General features: G+C 47.9%; 1 protein-coding gene across 1 annotated transcript in view; it reads left to right on the top strand.

Annotated features, from left to right (window-relative positions):
- LRRC9 (leucine rich repeat containing 9) overlaps window positions 1-18,722 on the top strand; it is a 1,011,210-nt gene that overhangs the window by 785,580 nt on the left and 206,908 nt on the right. Inside the window, exon 24 of the mRNA XM_078660357.1 lies at window positions 6,752-6,882. Within this exon, the coding sequence (XP_078516483.1) occupies window positions 6,752-6,882 (131 nt within the window). The remainder of the gene's footprint in view (window positions 1-6,751; window positions 6,883-18,722) is intronic.

Here is an 18,722-nt window from a genome sequence, read left to right as displayed (position 1 = left end):
CCTAGTCACAACCTGTGTCTATGTGTGACCCATCCAGATTGTGCTCTGCTAAGGGCTGACTAGAAATCATAGAGACCCTATTCTGGAAGAAACTTTTAACTGCAGATTCCTTAGCTGGCTGAAGCCAGTGGGCTAGACACCTCTCTTGATACTGGTTTATCACTCCTCCAGATCCGGTGACAGGGGAAATGCCATCTTTTGTAATGATGATCAGACGGGCAGCTGACACCCTTGAGTTCGACCTTCTAGTGGTGAAAGTAAAAACAAAGTTATTGATATAGGTCCTCCAGCCGTGACGGGGAAGCTCAGAACCCATGCTTCCCTTTAATGAGGATCTTATTACTGTGTTTCTGGGGTCCAGGTCCTAGCCCTTTTCAGAGGTTCTAGTAAATCACCAAGTGGTTTGCTGCCATCACTTGGGTCCAGAAAATCCCATGTTTCTGACACCACAACCCATTCCCGAAAGTTTAGTGGTGCCTGGCATCCTATGTGTGGGTCAATCCAGGGGCTTTCCTCTCTGCCCCTCCGGACAGAGAGTCCAAGAGGATGGATACATTCAGCAAAAAGATCTTTTCTCTATCAGCTTGGCCCTGTGATCAGTCAATATCTCTTGTCTTCTGGGCCATTATTCCCTCACACTATGGGAGTCAGTGGCACAGGTGCTCCACATCCCTGACATAAACGGAAGGATTCTTACCAAGGCTTGTGTCTGTATAGTGACAAGGCAAATGTAGGGCTGGAGCGCTTTAAGGGGAGAAGAGTCATGGCTCACTCCTTAGGATTGTCCACTGCTCTGCCTCAGCAGCATTTCTCCTTTTGTCCCTCCCATGGCTAAGATAGGGGTCTTCAACATCGCCAGCCCTACCCACATCCCCAAGCGCCACAGTCTTTTTGAAGAGAAGGCCCCACCAGGTTCACATGGACACCAAGGGAATTGTGGCAAACGGTCACCTCGTACAGGTGGGTACTGTGGATTCTGCGGTTAGGTTATGCACTCCCATTTCTTGAGATATGACCGCCAATGCCACCGTACAATGGTTATCTAAGGGTCATCTGTCCTTGTTGCACCAAGAGGTTCTAGCTCTCTTGGCCAAGGGAGCCACCCAGAGGGTTCTGACACCAGAAGTAGCCGGTGGTTTTTACTTCTGCTACTTTCTGGTGCTAAAAAAGATGGAGGTCTCCATCCTATTCTGGATCTTCACCCTCTCAACGCCTTTCTAAGGAAATACAGGTTCAAGATTTGATGTTAGCGTTGGGCCCCCTAGATGCTCAATTTCATACACCCATCCTACAGGCCCACAGCATCAGATCATGGTAGGCTACGAGCCATTTCAGTTTGTGGTGCTCCCATTCTTCCTCACCAGCACCCCACTGGTGTTCACTAAAGGAATGGCAGTGGTTGCTGCTCACCTTTGGAGGTTGCCTTGCCAATCGTCTGTTAAATTTACGCTCACCCCAGGCAGTCATCACTCACCTTCAGACTATGGCAAACCTTCTTCATTTGGTGGGTTTCTCCATCAACATGCTGAAGTCACACCTGATCACTTCCCAAAAATTCCCTGTTCATCAGCGCTATTCTGGACACCGTCTCAAGCCTAGATTTTGGTGCGATTGACTCTGAAGATGCTGGGTCTGATGGCCTCCTGCATCCTGCTGTTAAAACATGCCAGATGGCAAGTGCAGTTTCTGCAGTGGAATCTGAAGTAGCAGTTGCTGCAACACCAGGGGAATCTCTCCGACCAGCTCCAGATTTCAGAGGAGACTGCAAGAGACTTGCAGTGTTGGCTATTGAACCGCAATCTGGTCAGTGGCACACCCCTCTTCCTTATCCTCCTAGAGTTAACAGTGATGACAGAGGCATCACTTTTGGAGTGGGATGGCCCTCTGGTAGAGGTGAAGATCAGAGGGTTCTGGTATGTGGCGGACACATGCCTCCACATCAGCTTGTTGGAGTTGCGGGTCATCTGTCTAGCGTTGAAAGCATTCCTGCCATCCATCAAAGGTAGAATGGTTCAGGTGTTCATGGACAATTCTACAGCCTTGTGGTACCGCAACAAGCAGGGTGGGGTCATATTGTGCACCCTGCACTAGAAGGCCTTGCGCCACTGGAAATGATTGAAACATCAGGTAATCTTCTTGGTCATACAACACCTGGCAAGATCTCTGAATGCCAGGACAGACAAACTCAGCTGTCAGCACCTTGTGGACGATGAATGGTGTTTACATCCATAAGTGGTGCAAGATCTCTTCCAAGAATGGGGTGAGCCTTGGCTCGATCTATACCCCACAGCAGAGAACATGCAGTGTCAGGACTTCTGTGCGTTTGAGTTTCCAAAGTGGCTCTTGCTAGGAGACTCATTCTGCTCGTAGTGGAAAGTGGGACTCCTGTAAGTCTTTCTGCTAATACCACTCTTGCCCTAGATCCTCAATATAATCAGGCCCGACCAGGCTCAAGCCATCCTAGTGCCTCTGGACTGAACATGAAGACATTAGTATCCAGAACTCCTAGGTCTGAGCATCACTCATCAGATCAAGCTGCCCCTATGGCAGGATCTCCTGTTGCAGCAACAAGGTCAGGGTTTCCACTCCAACCTGCGCACCCTTCATCTTCATGCTTGGAGATTCAGACGCGGCAGCTGGGCGCCTTTGGCATTCCTCCAGAGGTTGTGGATGCCATTCTGGCTTTTAAACATCCCTCAATAAAGTCAGTATATGCCTTTCGTTGGGACAAATTTATGGTTTGGTGTTCAGGCAAGCACATTAACCCACTTCATGTTCATCTGTCTCAGCAGTAGCACATTCATATCTGCCCTAAGATGCTACCACAAAATGATCCAGACCACCAAACATGCCGCTCAGGTGGACTGCACCAATGCTCAGACGTGAGTCCCAGGCACTCCACACCACTGGAATCAAGCTAGCCGGGCTGAAGAGAGGTGTTACCTCGAAACAGGGCCGGTCCTCGGATGCTTGTTTCCGTTCTGGGAAGGACATGGCTTTTGTAGTTCGGACTGGACTGTTCCCATGGGGCACAGGGTCAGCGCTGATTTGCATATCGCCATTGTCTAACCCAGGGTGGTGTGGAGTGGAAAAACGATGGATTTGGGCCCAGATCTTTGGACTGGGGTGAATGTGTGACATTGATCCACATTCTGTCCATCATTGTTGTGTTTGCAGTTACCGCTCTAAGTGTGCTGGGGATGCTCAGACGTGAGTCCCAGGCACTCCACACCACTGGAATCAAGCTAGCCGGGCTGATGAGAGGTGTTACCTCGAAACCGGGCCGGTCCTCGGATGCTTGTTTCCGTTCTGGGAAGGACATGGCTTTTGTAGTTCGGACTGGACTGTTCCCATGGGGCACAGGGTCAGCGCTGATTTGCATATCGCCATTGTCTAACCCAGGGTGGTGTGGAGTGGAAAAACGATGGATTTGGGCCCAGATCTTTGGACTGGGGTGAATGTGTGACATTGATCCACATTCTGTCCATCATTGTTGTGTTTGCAGTTACCGCTCTAAGTGTGCTGGGGATGCTCAGACGTGAGTCCCAGGCACTCCACACCACTGGAATCAAGCTAGCCGGGCTGAAGAGAGGTGTTACCTCGAAACCGGGCCGGTCCTCGGATGCTTGTTTCCGTTCTGGGAAGGACATGGCTTTTGTAGTTAGGACTGGACTGTTCCCATGGGGCACAGGGTCAGCGCTGATTTGCATATCGCCATTGTCTAACCCAGGGTGGTGTGGAGTGGAAAAACAATGGATTTGGGCCCAGATCTTTGGACTGGGGTGAATGTGTGACATTAATCCACATTCTGTCCATCATTGTTGTGTTTGCAGTTACCGCTCTAAGTGTGCTGGGGATGCTCAGACGTGAGTCCCAGGCACTCCACACCACTGGAATCAAGCTAGCCGGGCTGAAGAGAGGTGTTACCTCGAAACCGGGCCGGTCCTCGGATGCTTGTTTCCGTTCTGGGAAGGACATGGCTTTTGTAGTTCGGACTGGACTGTTCCCATGGGGCACAGGGTCAGCGCTGATTTGCATATCGCCATTGTCTAACCCAGGGTGGTGTGGAGTGGAAAAACGATGGATTTGGGCCCAGATCTTTGGACTGGGGTGAATGTGTGACATTGATCCACATTCTGTCCATCATTGTTGTGTTTGCAGTTACCGCACCAATGCCAGCACCAACAGAAGCAAAAAGAATATCCGCCATTGTGAAAGATTTCACCTCACCTTCGGCCGTCTTCAGCTCGATGACCCCCTCACAGGACCTTTGTACAATCTCTCTCAATTCATCAGCAAGAAAATCCCCAACATTTACAGCATCTTCAACTTCCACCTGGACCCAGCAGACCTTGCTAAATATCTCCTGATTTTATTCAAAGCATCAATGCTAACCATATGGCCAACATCACCCCCGAATAAACTGCCACCGCCATGAAGTCCATCCATCCAGGGGCACCAGCAGACTCATTGGCTCTACCATGCCTAATCCAGAGGACTGCAACACATAAGGTCTATGTTCACACAATTCTGAGTGCCTTCACTTCTTCCATGACCTTTTTGGATGCTTGGAAACTCGCAACTGTTCTCCCAATGCTAAAGAAACCCTCAGCGGACCCTTAAACACTCGCCAACTACAGACCGATCTCCCTGCTACTACACCTGGCCAAGGTTTTAGAGAAAACCATGAACAGAAACCTCACCAAATACCTCAACAACCACGAACTCATCGACATCACTCAGTTTGGTTTCAGACCCAACCACAGCATGGAACCTGCACTCATCGCCGCCAAGAACAACATCTGCATGACACTGGACAGCGGAGACAAGGTGGCCCTCATCCTCCTGTACCTCTCAGCAGCATTTGATGCAGTCTCCCACCCCATCCTCTTCCAACTCCTACATGACATCAGAATCTAAGGACATGCCCTCTGGTTGATGTGCTCCTTCCTGACTGCAAGGGCCCAGTCGGTCAGCCTGGCACTGTACATCCTGGATGCCTGCGACCTAATCTGTGGATTTCCGCAAGGATTCTCCTTGAGCCCGACCATCTTCAATGCATACATGATCCCTATAGCCTGCATCATCCGCTCTTACTAAATCAACTTCTTCTCCTATGCTGATGACACGCAACTCATTCACTCCCTCATAGACAAGATGCCCAGTACCCGGATGAAGTTTAATGCCTGCATGACTGAAATCACCCACTAGATGAAGACAACTGTCTAAAGCTGAACAACGACAAGGCTGAAATTGTGATCTTCAGGAAGGGCACATCACAGTGGGAATTCACCTGGTGACCAACAGAGCTAGGACTGAAACCCAACCCCACGACCCATGCCAAGGACATTGGGATCATCATTGACAGCAAACTCATTAGGCCGCTCAAGTCAATGCCGTCACCACCTCATGCTTCTATACCCTGAAGATGCTGATGAAGATTTGCAAATGGCTCCCAATCAGCACCCAGAAAACCATGACGGAGGCCCAGTCACAAGAACGCTTGGCTACGGGAACACCCTGTATGCCAGGATAAACAAAAAACTCACCAGAATGTTTCAGACCATTCAGAACATGGCAGCCAGAATCACTCTCAACCTCCCACGCCACACTCGCATCACACCACACTTAAAAGGAGCTCCTCTGGCTCTCCATTCACAAAATAGCACAATACAAACTCCTCACCCAGACTTTAAAAGCACTAAATAACTCTGGCCAATCATACCTCAGCAATCACATCTGCTTTCACAAACCTTCCATTCACATCTGTCCATCTGGACTTCTCCCTGCACAAATCTCACACTTACGGAATACCAGGTCTCGTGGTCGAGCCTTCTCCTCCTTCACCCCTAAAGCTTGGAACAACATCCTACCATACATAAAAGCCTCCTCATCATTTCTTGAATTCTGCAGGAAGCTGAAGGCCTGGCTTTTCAAGTAATCTCCCTAGGCCCTAGGTGTGGCTAGACTCGCATCTTTTCAGCACCAGGATACCCTTCCCAAGGGGGCACTATGCAAATCTATATGACATAACAGGTTCCATAATAATAACTTTGTCATAAAGAATCTGAGTCTAGGCGTACTACCTGCTCGAAGAATAAGACTAGGGCTGCTCAACCATTTTAGCAGTAGGGTAAATCCTTACTGGCTCATAAAATGGATTTGGTACGTGGCCACACAATTTTTTACGGTTGCAAACTCCGAATAGGAGTATTTACCACAGCAATAAGTTTAGTGCATCTTGCTCCTGATTTCGTGTTATTCTTACCAAGATCAGTAACTGGTAAGAAGCCACCAAACGGGTCATACTATACTTGGAATGTAGGTCCGTTGCAGCAAGATGGAGAATGTATTTGATGCCAGAAAAAGCAGGGGTTCTGAGATGAATTACATTGTTTTCTGAGAATGAGGAATTGCAAATATTTTCATACAAGCCCCACACTCGAGGAGGCTGCAACAAGAATAGGACATTGGTGACTTTCTCGGTGAGTGATGACAGCTCATCCAGCTCCGAAAGCAGCTCTTGGCCTACAGATCACCAAGAAAGTGCCAGAGTGCAGAATGACTATTTCAGCACTGCAAACAACTTTCATGGTCTATATTTGAAGGCGTCCTCAACTTCAGTGAAAATGTTATGATATTTTATTGTACTTATTTTTTTAGTAAACATCTTTTTTGGATGTGGGCTGAATTTATAATTGTTGGGTACTAGATCTGAAATCAATAACTGTATCTATGTGTCATTCTGCAGGATACAGCAGAAAGTGAACATGCCAAAGATGTGTTTGGTGGCAGACTTACCTCAGATATGATTGCTGAACAACTCGGACATTCAAACTTCAGTGAAATGCATGAGTTAATTTGGACATCATCCATAATCCGGTAATATGCATTACAGTTTCCTATATCACAGTTTTCTTTACCCTGTTTCAACTGAACCAAAGATAAGTCAATCAGAGGCCAGTGAAATGTTTTAATATCCAAATAATAAGCACATGACGTTTAGTTCGGATCTCAGTTTTGAAGTTGGGCATTTCATAAGCCAGGACCCTGTAATCTGAGAGTTTTCCCCATGCTCCAGTCTTTTGAACCTTCTTTGAGTGATGAAGTGTGCAGTTATTAATTGCTTGGTTTTGTGTGAGTCATAGTGGGTAGTAAGCCTCTGTAAATATATGTGGCCCTCAAGCCTGTATATTTTGTGTACAGGGTAGAGTACAGAGAAACTTGAATGTAATTCTGTCCTCTTCGGGGAACAGTAGATTATTTTTTGGCAGTTTGATTTGGTGTCTCCAGTGATGGGTCAGGATTATGCTGGAAGTCCAGTTTTGGAGCCCTTTACACTGATTGTGAGTTTCTTGAGATGGCTGATTTAAATTACGCTGTGATATTCTAGTCGTGCCATGTTTTGCCAACTTAACTTGGTAGCTCATTTAGAGAAGTGAGAGGAATTTCCAAAGCAGATATAGTTGCAAATTGGTGCTCTCGATCCCTGCACTCACTTGATGAGAGAGTAGTGTGACTAGGAACCCCAGATATCCCCGGACTGTCCTGGTTTTCAGGGGACTGTCCCGGTGCCCGGATGGTTTCCGTAATTTTAAATGCATGTCCCGGTTTTTGAGACAAAGGGCAATTTAGCCAGCTCAGGAGAACTGAAAGGTATACTTTTCTTAAATAATTTATCTGTTTCAGGAAGTGCAGGTTGACATTGGCTGCATGCATGTGCTGCAGCAGAGGGGAGACAGAGTGAAGAGCAGAGCTCAGGGTAGAGGCTAGAAGTCTTGCCATAGCTAATGTTTTGTAAGTGAACCATATATATGTATTAATTTTTTTACAGGTCTACACAGATGCAGAAATTGGGATAGGCCAGAAGTAAAAACAAGGTTGAAGGCGTTAGTCTTACTTTTATGTCGACCTGTCTCACTTTTAACTTCTCAACATTTGATTACCCTATGAGAGAGGCAGAGTTAAGGATTGAGAAGGACTCCAACGTTTTTAACTTGCACACTGGTAAAGGAGGGGGACCTAAGTTGGAGGACCAAATAAATGGTAACTGCTGTAACACTGCTCCTCCTTGTGGTATGACCTCAGTCTTGACTCCATTCATGCATAAAAAGCTTCCCTTCATCCAAACTTCCATGTACTTGATACATGTTGTAATGCTGTTTTAGCACATTATTTAGTTAGAAATGGATTTGGTTGCCAGCAGCATGCATCTGGAGATTCACATTGTAGTGCTGTAAGAACTGAGCTACCAAGCACAAATATATATGGAAAAGAAGGCACGATTATACAGCTCGATGAGGAATTCATGTGGAAGAAGTTTCTGATCAGGCTTGTTGACTGCTTCTGAAGAAGGAACTGATCCATTCAAAGTTGGTTCTCGACAATCCAGGTAATTCTTTGAAGCTACTCAGAAGTATGTTGTGGTTCATGGTGTCAAAGGCTGCTGGCAGGTCAACGAGAATGGGAGCTGAATTTTAGTTTTCACCTAAGGAAAGTTGGAGTTATTCTCTCATGAAGACCAAGGCTGATCCATTGCCCCTTAAAGATCTGTGGATCTTAAAGATCTGAAACCCACTTGATGACCATACAGGTTGTGGTTCAGTTTGACATATTCTTAGAGTTGTCTCGTTACCTCCTTTTCCAGAATCTTGTTGTCAAAGGAGAGGTTAGAGATTGGATGATAGCTAGCTAACTCCGTTAGGTCAGTTTAGGGTTTCAGAACCCCTTATTCAGAATGAACTTCATCTTTAGCCTATTTTAAAGGACATTTATTGAAAACAAACAATTCATAGAGGATTATCCAAAACAGAAAGGACTAAAAAGAAAAATCTCTCTCTCTCTCTCTCTCTCTGTCTCCCTCTCACCGTTTCTCTGTATCCTCTTTCTCCTCTTCTTGACAAAAAAAGGAGGAGGTCTTTGGTTACACAGTGCCTTGAATACCCTCCGGAAGTTGTATGGTGCCCCTTGAAGTAAACAAATGGAAAAAAGCTTCAGTCACTCTGCTATCGCTTTAGGGATATGCGTGCTTATATGTTTTGTGCCCTTCACCGGGTGCCACACACAAAAAAAACAGGTTTTTGGGTGACTTCTCACCTTGTGAATGTCACATGTGCATTATTTGTGACCTTTTCAGCCCTTCACCCACCTCGTTGGACTTGCCTGGGACCACAACCCTTCGGGCCCTGGGTTCAGGGGTCGCAGCGACCACACCTACTCAGGGCTTGCTGGTACCAGACACAGTGCTCACAGAGCGGTCACCTTCTTCCTCTCTGGTCGCACCATCAGGGTCCTCGTCCTGCGCCACCCAGTCTCTGCCAAAGCTGCTTTTCTCCGCTTGATATGTCTCTGCTTTTCCTCTCGTCCGGTACGTGTTTGCCTCCTCAGTCAAGTTTTTTCCTTCAGCTTGTCTCCCGAGAAAAGTGGCAGTCCTTCTTTTATGTTGTCTGCAGTCGAAGGCACTTGGTTGTGCATGACTCGTGCGCGGTTGTTCATCCCCACATCATCGACGGCGACCATGTTGAAAGATGACGGAGCATCCCCCCCGTATTACAGTCAGCTTTTGCTTTCTTCCAAAGAGGCGGCTTCTGCTCCCTGGATAATACTGGGCTTAAGGGACTTTGGAACAAATTCCTCTAGCAGGGAGTTATTGATCATGGATGTGAAATCTGATTCGAAGTAGAGGAAAAATGTTTCAGACATGATGCTGTGGAGGTTGCGGGTCAAGTGCCGACTTTTTTGTAGGATAGGTGACAGTTGTTCTCTGTAAGTAATTTGTAATACTAATATTAATATAATCAGGTTGATAGTTCCTAATTTTTTATTGGAATAAAATGCCAAATGTTGAATGTAGAAAAAGGCGGCAGGATGGTAGGATAAGGTCACGATTCTGAGCTGCAGAAAATGATGTGGGATTTTTGTTTAATTTTGGACTAAAATACTCCTGAATTTACTACTCTGTTGTTTTTATGGCATCAAGAAAATCACCTCCGAGTAAAATTGAAAGATTTCTCTTGATTGATTTGTTGCATTGCCTTTGTGTTTGACAAAGCTTGTTTGTTTTTCTAAAACTATGGTATCAGGAGGTTTTGTCATCTTCAGACCAAAGACAAATCCATCTCCGTCTGTCCATTCTAGGTTGTCGGTTACAGGCCAAGCAACTCTTGTCAGCTTTGATAATCCTCAAGCAACCACTCAAACTACTTACACCAGAAGAGCTTTGCCACGTTTGAACCCTTTTAAGTCCACCTGCCTTCTGTATTACATAAAGTACTTAGGTACCTTGTAGCAATCCTACTACACACTATTTAAAACCTATTGAAAGCCTCTAAGATGTGCCACGTTAAAAATGACCTCATCCTTAACCATTACCTGGATATAATAATTACAAAGCAAATGTGATAATCCCCTTGTTTGGCACTCCTTCGGAATAGAAAGTGCTGCATGTGGATTGTTCTTTAGGTATGGGCAGGGAGATAGTCTTTTTCGCACATGAAAAAAGCCTTTGGGTCATCTTGCTTTCATGAAGACATGGGATAGTAGAGCAGTTTCGAAGGGACAGAGAGATAAGGAGATGATCTGTCCAGAAGCGTGGTTCAGCTAGCATATTAGAGCTATTTAAATTGTTTGAGTACAAGGGCAAATGTATAGCTTGTAGTGTAGGTGTGGCTCTGCACAGTCTGAGTGAAAAATAAGTTGCATGGGTGGTATCTGGTCTCATGACCATCAAGCTGAATTCACTCATGATCAGGATTTTATTGCCGAGCATTTCTAAGTTAATGTAACCAATCCATACAAAAATAACTAGCTGCACCCAAGGAGACAGTATACCACTTGTGTTTAGTGAGCTACTTTGGTAGTTTATGTAGTGACTAACGGGCACATGCATCAACGATAATTGCATTCGCAAACGGTGCGAGTCACAATTTTCGGCCGTTTGCGAATGCAATTATCAAAATTGCAATGCATCATGTATTTCGCAATTTTAGGAATCGCAATCATGTTGCGATTTCGAAAATTGCAATTGCATTTCAGAAATCGCAATTTCAGATTTCTGAAATGCAATGCATGATCATTTTTAAATTGCGAATTTTCAATTTGGAAGGGGTAAATTAGCATGAGGTTGAACCTCGTACTAATTTACCGAAAACCTTCAAACATGCACAAAAAAGCATTTTTGAAAGTTGCATTTTACACACACACACATGTCCTTGGGACATGTGTGTGTGTAAATTGCAGTTAAGTTTAATTTCAGGGGTGCAGGGAGGGGTACTTTGGACCCCCCTGCACCCTTGAAATTGCATTTTCAGTTTGCGTTTCGCAAATTGAAAATCGCAAATTGTAAATGCCTTCCCATTGATTCCTATGGGACTCTTGGCCCATAGGAATCAAAGGGAAGGGTTTTCCTTAATTGCGATTCGCAAATTGTGAATCGCAATTAAGGAAAAATACCGAATCGCTAAAAAAATGCGAATTAATCATGCATTGCCGTTTGCGAATCCTTAATTGCGATTCCTTAATTTTCGCAATTAAGGATTCGCAAACGGCAACATTGATGCATGTGGCCGTATAAGTTTAAATGATGACTGGATGTTAGGAAACTCTGAAAGTTAACTCATCATTCTGAACTAAAACCACTTTGCCCACTCTTTTTGCACCTTTGTTCTTGTAGTTGATTAAGAGGCCTACTGGAAAGAGATCATTGAGAAATGTAATCTAGTTGTCACTAAACCAATTTTCTGTTAGTGCTGTTAACATACTGCTGTAAGCTAATAATTGATTATCCTCCCTGTCAGCAATTTGCTTGACCATCAAAGTTTTTGATAAAGCATTAGGGCTTCATATCAACTTATCCAGGTCCAAGCTAGCAAGGTTGCTGAATGATTACTTATTGCATCTACTATTCCAGAGGTCATCATAGCACTTCAATATGCAATACGTGGGAGGAAATTCTTACAGCCACATCCAGCTACAAATTGACAGTGTTAATAAAAAGGGTAGTTTGAGACCCACTTGATGATTTGTAGTATAGGTTTACTGAAAAGGATGACTCTCTTAAAGTGTGTTCATATTTAAATCAAGGAGAATTGAAGCTCTTGTGCATGTTTTCAAGGGACAATCTCATGATGCTTTGTTTTCTACCATGAGTCAGTCGGAGGACATGCATTGAATGCCTTTGTACGGAGGCACTTACTGACCTGGACTTCAGCGGACCCCTATCTACTACGCCGACACCTCGCCGCACCCGCTTCGCGGGTGCCGCATCGCCTCGTGAGGCGCAGGGGCAATCTCGGCAGAGCATCAGCTGTAGGGCGGTTCCGGGTGAGTGGCGCTAGCGGGGCTGCGAGCGTGCAGGGACTCCAGGAACCAGGAGTCCCTGCGAGACCGATCTCCAGCTTCCGGTCCGCTCTCCCTGCTGGCCCGCCCCCCGCCCTACTGAGGAGTTAAAACCGTCCCTCGCCCCCTCCCTGTGGGACATGAAATAACTTTGTACGGAGGCACTTTACTGACCTGGACTTCAGCGGACCCCTATCTACTACGCCGACACCTCGCCGCACCCGCTTCGCGGGTGCCGCATCGCCTCGTGAGGCGCAGGGGCAATCTCGGCAGAGCATCAGCTGTAGGGCGGTTCCGGGTGAGTGGCGCTAGCGGGGCTGCGAGCGTGCAGGGACTCCAGGAACCAGGAGTCCCTGCGAGACCGATCTCCAGCTTCCGGTCCGCTCTCCCTGCTGGCCCGCCCCCCGCCCTACTGAGGAGTTAAAACCGTCCCTCGCCCCCTCCCTGTGGGACATGAAATAACTTTGTACGGAGGCACTTTACTGACCTGGACTTCAGCGGACCCCTATCTACTACGCCGACACCTCGCCGCACCCGCTTCGCGGGTGCCGCATCGCCTCGTGAGGCACAGGGGCAATCTCGGCAGAGCATCAGCTGTAGGGCGGTTCCGGGTGAGTGGCGCTAGCGGGGCTGCGAGCGTGCAGGGACTCCAGGAACCAGGAGTCCCTGCGAGACCGATCTCCAGCTTCCAGTCCGCTCTCCCTGCTGGCCCGCCCCCCGCCCTACTGAGGAGTTAAAACCGTCCCTCGCCCCCTCACGTGGGACATGAAATAACTTTGTACGGAGGCACTTACTGACCTGGACTTCAGCGGACCCCTATCTACTACGCCGACACCTCGCCGCACCCGCTTCGCGGGTGCCGCATCGCCTCGTGAGGCGCAGGGGCAATCTCGGCAGAGCATCAGCTGTAGGGCGGTTCCGGGTGAGTGGCGCTAGCGGGGCTGCGAGCGTGCAGGGACTCCAGGAACCAGGAGTCCCTGTGAGACCGATCTCCAGCTTCCGGTCCGCTCTCCCTGCTGGCCCGCCCCCCGCCCTACTGAGGAGTTAAAACCGTCCCTCGCCCCCTCCCTGTGGGACATGAAATAACTTTGTACGGAGGCACTTTACTGACCTGGACTTCAGCGGACCCCTATCTACTACGCCGACACCTCGCCGCACCCGCTTCGCGGGTGCCGCATCGCCTCGTGAGGCGCAGGGGCAATCTCGGCAGAGCATCAGCTGTAGGGCGGTTCCGGGTGAGTGGCGCTAGCGGGGCTGCGAGCGTGCAGGGACTCCAGGAACCAGGAGTCCCTGTGAGACCGATCTCCAGCTTCCGGTCCGCTCTCCCTGCTGGCCCGCCCCCCGCCCTCCACGCCCCTACATCCTACCACAACTTTCCCGCAGCGCGGGACGCAGCTCGGGGCGAAGAGCGGGCAAAGAGCGGGCCGTTTGAGGCCGTTCGAGTACGTGAGAGTCCGGTCCGGGCCCTGTCTCTTTGCCTGTCGCAGCGAGGACACTGAAACCTTACCAAAATGAGTACTAGGGAAACTAGGAGTAAAACATCCTCCCTAGCCGCGGCAGGAGCTGTCAAAGGCCCTATTGACACCTACTTTGCAAAGGCGGGATCTCTCCTGATTGAGGAAATCCAGGTATTGGAGCGAAGAATCTCCCAAGAAATAGACTGGGTAAGGAGATCTTCACTAGGCCCAATGGCCCAAGCTAGAACCCCAGAAGATAGACCCGGTTTACTAACTAGCTGTAGCATTGATCAGGCAATAGGTCCACTTCCAGGTACCTCAGCTATTAACCTAGAGTCTACTATTGAGGTCCCGAGTGACTTTGAGGATGTAAGCCTTATGGCCCTACCCATCACCCAAATCCCTCAACCCATACAAATAGAGAACACCGAGGCAGTCAAAATCATAGAACCTAATAATGACTGCAATAGGGGGGCTAGAGAAGGGGCTATACAAAAAAAGAAGCAGGGCAAACAAAACAAAGAAAATAACAGGATTAAATCTCCTAAACTCATACAATCTAGAGGTAAAGGGGGGAAGGGAGCTACCCCTGCATCTAGGCTGGAGAGGACGGGAAGTTTAACCACTCCAAGAACCGCCAACCCAACCTCACCAGAGCCCGCTACCAACGCACCAGCAGATATCACCTCCGATGACATCACATTGGAGGACATAGGTACACTTCTTAGGTCCCTATTGAGTCCCCTTGAGGCTAGACTGATCAAGATCGAAGCCAGACTAGTTAACATCGAAAAGGCAACTGTCCAACTTGCCGACTCAAGGAAAACTGATAATAGCGGGACAAAAACAGTTAAAGATGGATCAGGTCCAAAACCCACTAAGGGCAATGGACCACCTGCAGTAACAAACAATAAGCTCCCTCCTGCAAACCCACCCAAACCCCCACATTCCATGCCAAATAACACTCCCCAACCACCAGAGGTTAACAAAGCCCCTGTTTCGAAACAACAAATAGTAACTGCTACTCCAAAAATAATCCCCCCACCAAAAAACAATGCTTTGCCCCCGTCAAACAGCAAGGGCGACCCACCATCTACTGGAGAGAAATCAAACATTAATCGCAGACCAAAGCTTATAAATCTTCCCCCAGAAGCTGCAGCTTCACCCTAGTATTGGCAGGGGTCCCGGAAATAAACTCTTTTACATTTGAGTCTACTACCTCACTGAAAAATAAAGTTATTAACTGGCTCTCTGTAAATAGACCACTCCAGAGAGGAACAACCAGTGATATCTCCATGGCTAGGAGGGCAACGTGGGTGGGCTACACTAGGAAATCCATCAGGGGAGACTGCATTCTGGTCACTTTCAGAGACCCGAATACAGCCGCGTACATTTGTACGTGGGCTTCTGACGAGGATTTTGGTAGTACCATCCAACCACTTCCTCTCTCATTTTTCTACCCCTCAAATCTTTACAACTCTGAGGACTATAGATGGGGCCATCACCAAGAGCTGTTGGAGGGTTGGGAAAACTCCCCAAGGGAGAGAATTGCCCACTCACATCACAGGGGCAGATCAATAGAGCAGTTCCCTCAATACGGGGATGAGGCTAGTTGGGAAACTGTTACAAGAAGGAGGGGGGGAAGGCAGCTACAGGAGAGGAATCCCTGGGCCATACAGAACACATTACCCTGCCTATCCATCTACCCACAACAGATACAGTAGTTTAGAAATGGTAGATTGACAGGTGGCCGAGAAGGGGAGTGTCCTACAAGCATCTCCCACGATTGAGATCAACACACCCCCAGCCCCGGATATATACCCCAAGGCACCTAGTATAGTCGAACCCAGTCAAGTCCCAAGCAGGACGTATTCTACTCTATCCCCTGCCAACAAACCCATGGGCACGATTCACTCCCTCACAAGCCCACCTGTGCCCATTGAGCTTACCACCAGCAACCCTGTTGCTTCAGGCCCATCCACGACCCAATTGTCTCATATTACAGTAATCTCCTGGAACGTGGCAGGCCTTGCTAGCAAAATAGTGTGTACAGAGTGGGGTTCCTACATCAGCTCTAAAAATATACTCCTTTTTCAAGAGACCTGGGCACGTGAGGAAATATCATTCCCGGGGTTTGCCTCTTTTTTCAAAGCTGCTAAATGGGGGGGAAGGGGTAGGCCGTCGGGGGGACTCTCGATTTGGATAGCCACGGATTTGGGCTGTCAAGCTTCTTATCTAGAGACCGCCTCCGACGACCTATTAGCTGTTCTACTCAAGTGGCCAGACTCCACGAAGTTGCTAGTCATCAACATTTACTCAAGGCCGATACCAATGCATAAAGAATCTGGGACTATAGATGAGTTATCAGTGCTCCTAGAAGGTATTCCAAGCGAACTGGCATGCCTGGTAGGAGGTGACTTTAATTGTCACAAGAACCACTGCCTGGACTACGTGATGGTCCTTCCTATGAGGAAGATCTATGCTGGTTCATCCCAGAGACGGTGGCACCACCCCCAAGGGCCTGGACTCCTCTGGCCTTGCAGATAACTGCCCTCACTCTTAACCTAGGCATAAGGGCGTGCAATGGCCGTTGTAAATCAGACATACCCAGTAGCCATACCTACAACAAAACAGGCAGTGAATCTAGACTGGACTACATTATGGTTAAATTGTTTATGTGGTCAGCAATAGTTGATTTCAAAGTCACTGAAAGAACGGACAGTGACCACAATGTTTTGGAATTGACTTATTCCCTGCCAGGGGGGGAGGTTGCTTCCCATGGATCGGACAAAGATAAGGTGGGCCTCCAACTGGAAAACAATCGGAGGAAAGTCAAGTGGGAGAATTTGGCCAACAGCCCAGATAGAATACCTCGGCTATACGAAAGGATTATCCCACTTTTGGAGAAAGCCTTTCAGCCAGGAAACGAGGTCTCAGATGATACCAGCAGAGGTAAGCTCGCACAAATACACGCTGACACCATCAATACCCTAGAGCAGGATCTGTTCTCATCTTCAGGGAACAGGAAAGGCCCTACGCCCAAGGCGTCGTGGTACAATGCCGCTTGTAGGGAAGCTAAGGCCCTCCTGCTACTTGCTATAAAGGGACGCCTCAACCGTGAAGAAATCCGTGCTAGGAGAAGATCGTATAAAATCCTCCTTGCAAATGCGCGGGCGGAATGGGACCAAGATTATTGGGAGAATCTCACCAAAACACTAACATTTAGAGATTCCCGCAAATTCTGGCGCATAGTCGCGAATGGCACGGAGGACTTAACCTCCGCAATAGAGCCCAACATAGCCCCCTCGGCATGGCAGACCCATTTCGAGGCACTATATGCGGAAGGGGGGGGGACCAAAACAGTGATGGCATCACAAACACATCCAGTCCTATAGGGGTCCCTTTTACTGAAAAAGAGGTGAGGGAGGCCATTAAAAATTTAGCCGCAGGAAAAGCCCCGGGTCTCGATGGAGTGCCAGGGGACTTGTTTAAACAGGAACCGAGGATATGGTCCCCATACCTTACACTGATTTTTAATGCTATTCTGGGGGGAATGGAGGTGCCCGATACTTGGAGGGGAGCTGAGGTGGTCCCAATTTATAAAAAGGGATCCCCCTGCTTCCAGCCAACTATCGCCCCATCAGTCTCATCGACATATCACAAAAACTCTTCGGTAGACTGATTTTGAATAGACTTGAGGCATGGACAGAAGAGATGAACATTCTATCCCCCTATCAGGCAGGATTCAGGCAGGGTGTATCGACCATAGACCAAATTTTCAGGCTAAATCTTCTGTACTGGAGAACAGCTGTAATCGAGGGCGGGACTTTATACACTATTTTCGTAGACTTACTTCGATTTGGTACCTAGATCGAGGCTGTGGAGAGTGATGGAAGAGCTAAACGTCCCAGGTGACATTCTGGCAATACTGATGAGACTTCATCACAACAACTATGCCCGTGTTAGGTGTGGCAAAAGTGGCAAGCTAACCGAGAGGTTCCCCGTTCGCAGAGGGGTGAGACAGGGTTGTGTGCTTGCTCCGACCCTGTTCTGCCTCTTTGTGAACGGCGTTGTTGCCCACCTAAACGGGATTGCCAATACTGATGCCCCAAAGTTGACAGGCAGCAGGGTGCCGGCAATTATGTTTGCAGACGACACCCTGCTGCTGTCTAAATCCCCTATGGGGATCCAACGCATCCTGGACGGCTTTTTAGAGTTTTGCTCTGAACGTGGTTTAGAAATCAACCCCCAAAAAACCAAATTTATGATTTTAAATCCCAACCCCCATAATCGAGTCCCACCCAGGATAGGCACAGTCCAACTAGAACGTGTGCACAACATCGAATACTTGGGGATTACCTTAAACGAACATCTAACGTGGACGTCTCACCAGACCAAAGTGACCATCAAACTGGCTCAGTTGGCGGGTGGCACCATGCGTCTGGCGAACAAATCCTTATATCGTCCACTAACCCCAATTATGCATATATATAAAATTCAAGCCCGGGCGGGTGTCACATATGGGGGCGAGCTGTGGGGTCACTCTCAACTCCCCAAACTACAGTCAATCGAAAATAAATTCCTGAGGCAGGTCGTTGCCCTTCCCCAGAGCACTCCTCTATTTCCCCTCAGATTAGACCTGGGAATCCGACCTATAACAGAGGAGCTGGGACTTAAACCCTTAACCTTTTGGAGGCGTTAATGGTGTAGCCCAGACCTTGCAAATTACAGAGAGGAACTACAGGAATTTCTGGAGCTACGGAATGCCAAGAGGATCCCCTGGATGATGTACGTCAAGGGATTGCTAGAGGAGATGGGATATCCGGAACTATGGACGGATCCTTCAAACTCTTGTGTAAAGATCCCAAAAAAGGTACTAGCGAGAGCATACCATGAACTGATGCTCACAAGAGCTATTGATGCTACTCG

This window comes from Lissotriton helveticus, chromosome 9 (genome assembly GCF_964261635.1).
Source record: "Lissotriton helveticus chromosome 9, aLisHel1.1, whole genome shotgun sequence".
NCBI lineage: Eukaryota > Metazoa > Chordata > Amphibia > Caudata > Salamandridae > Lissotriton > Lissotriton helveticus.
Note: the sequence above shows the minus strand (reverse complement) of the source record. Positions and strands in the feature narration are given on the sequence as shown.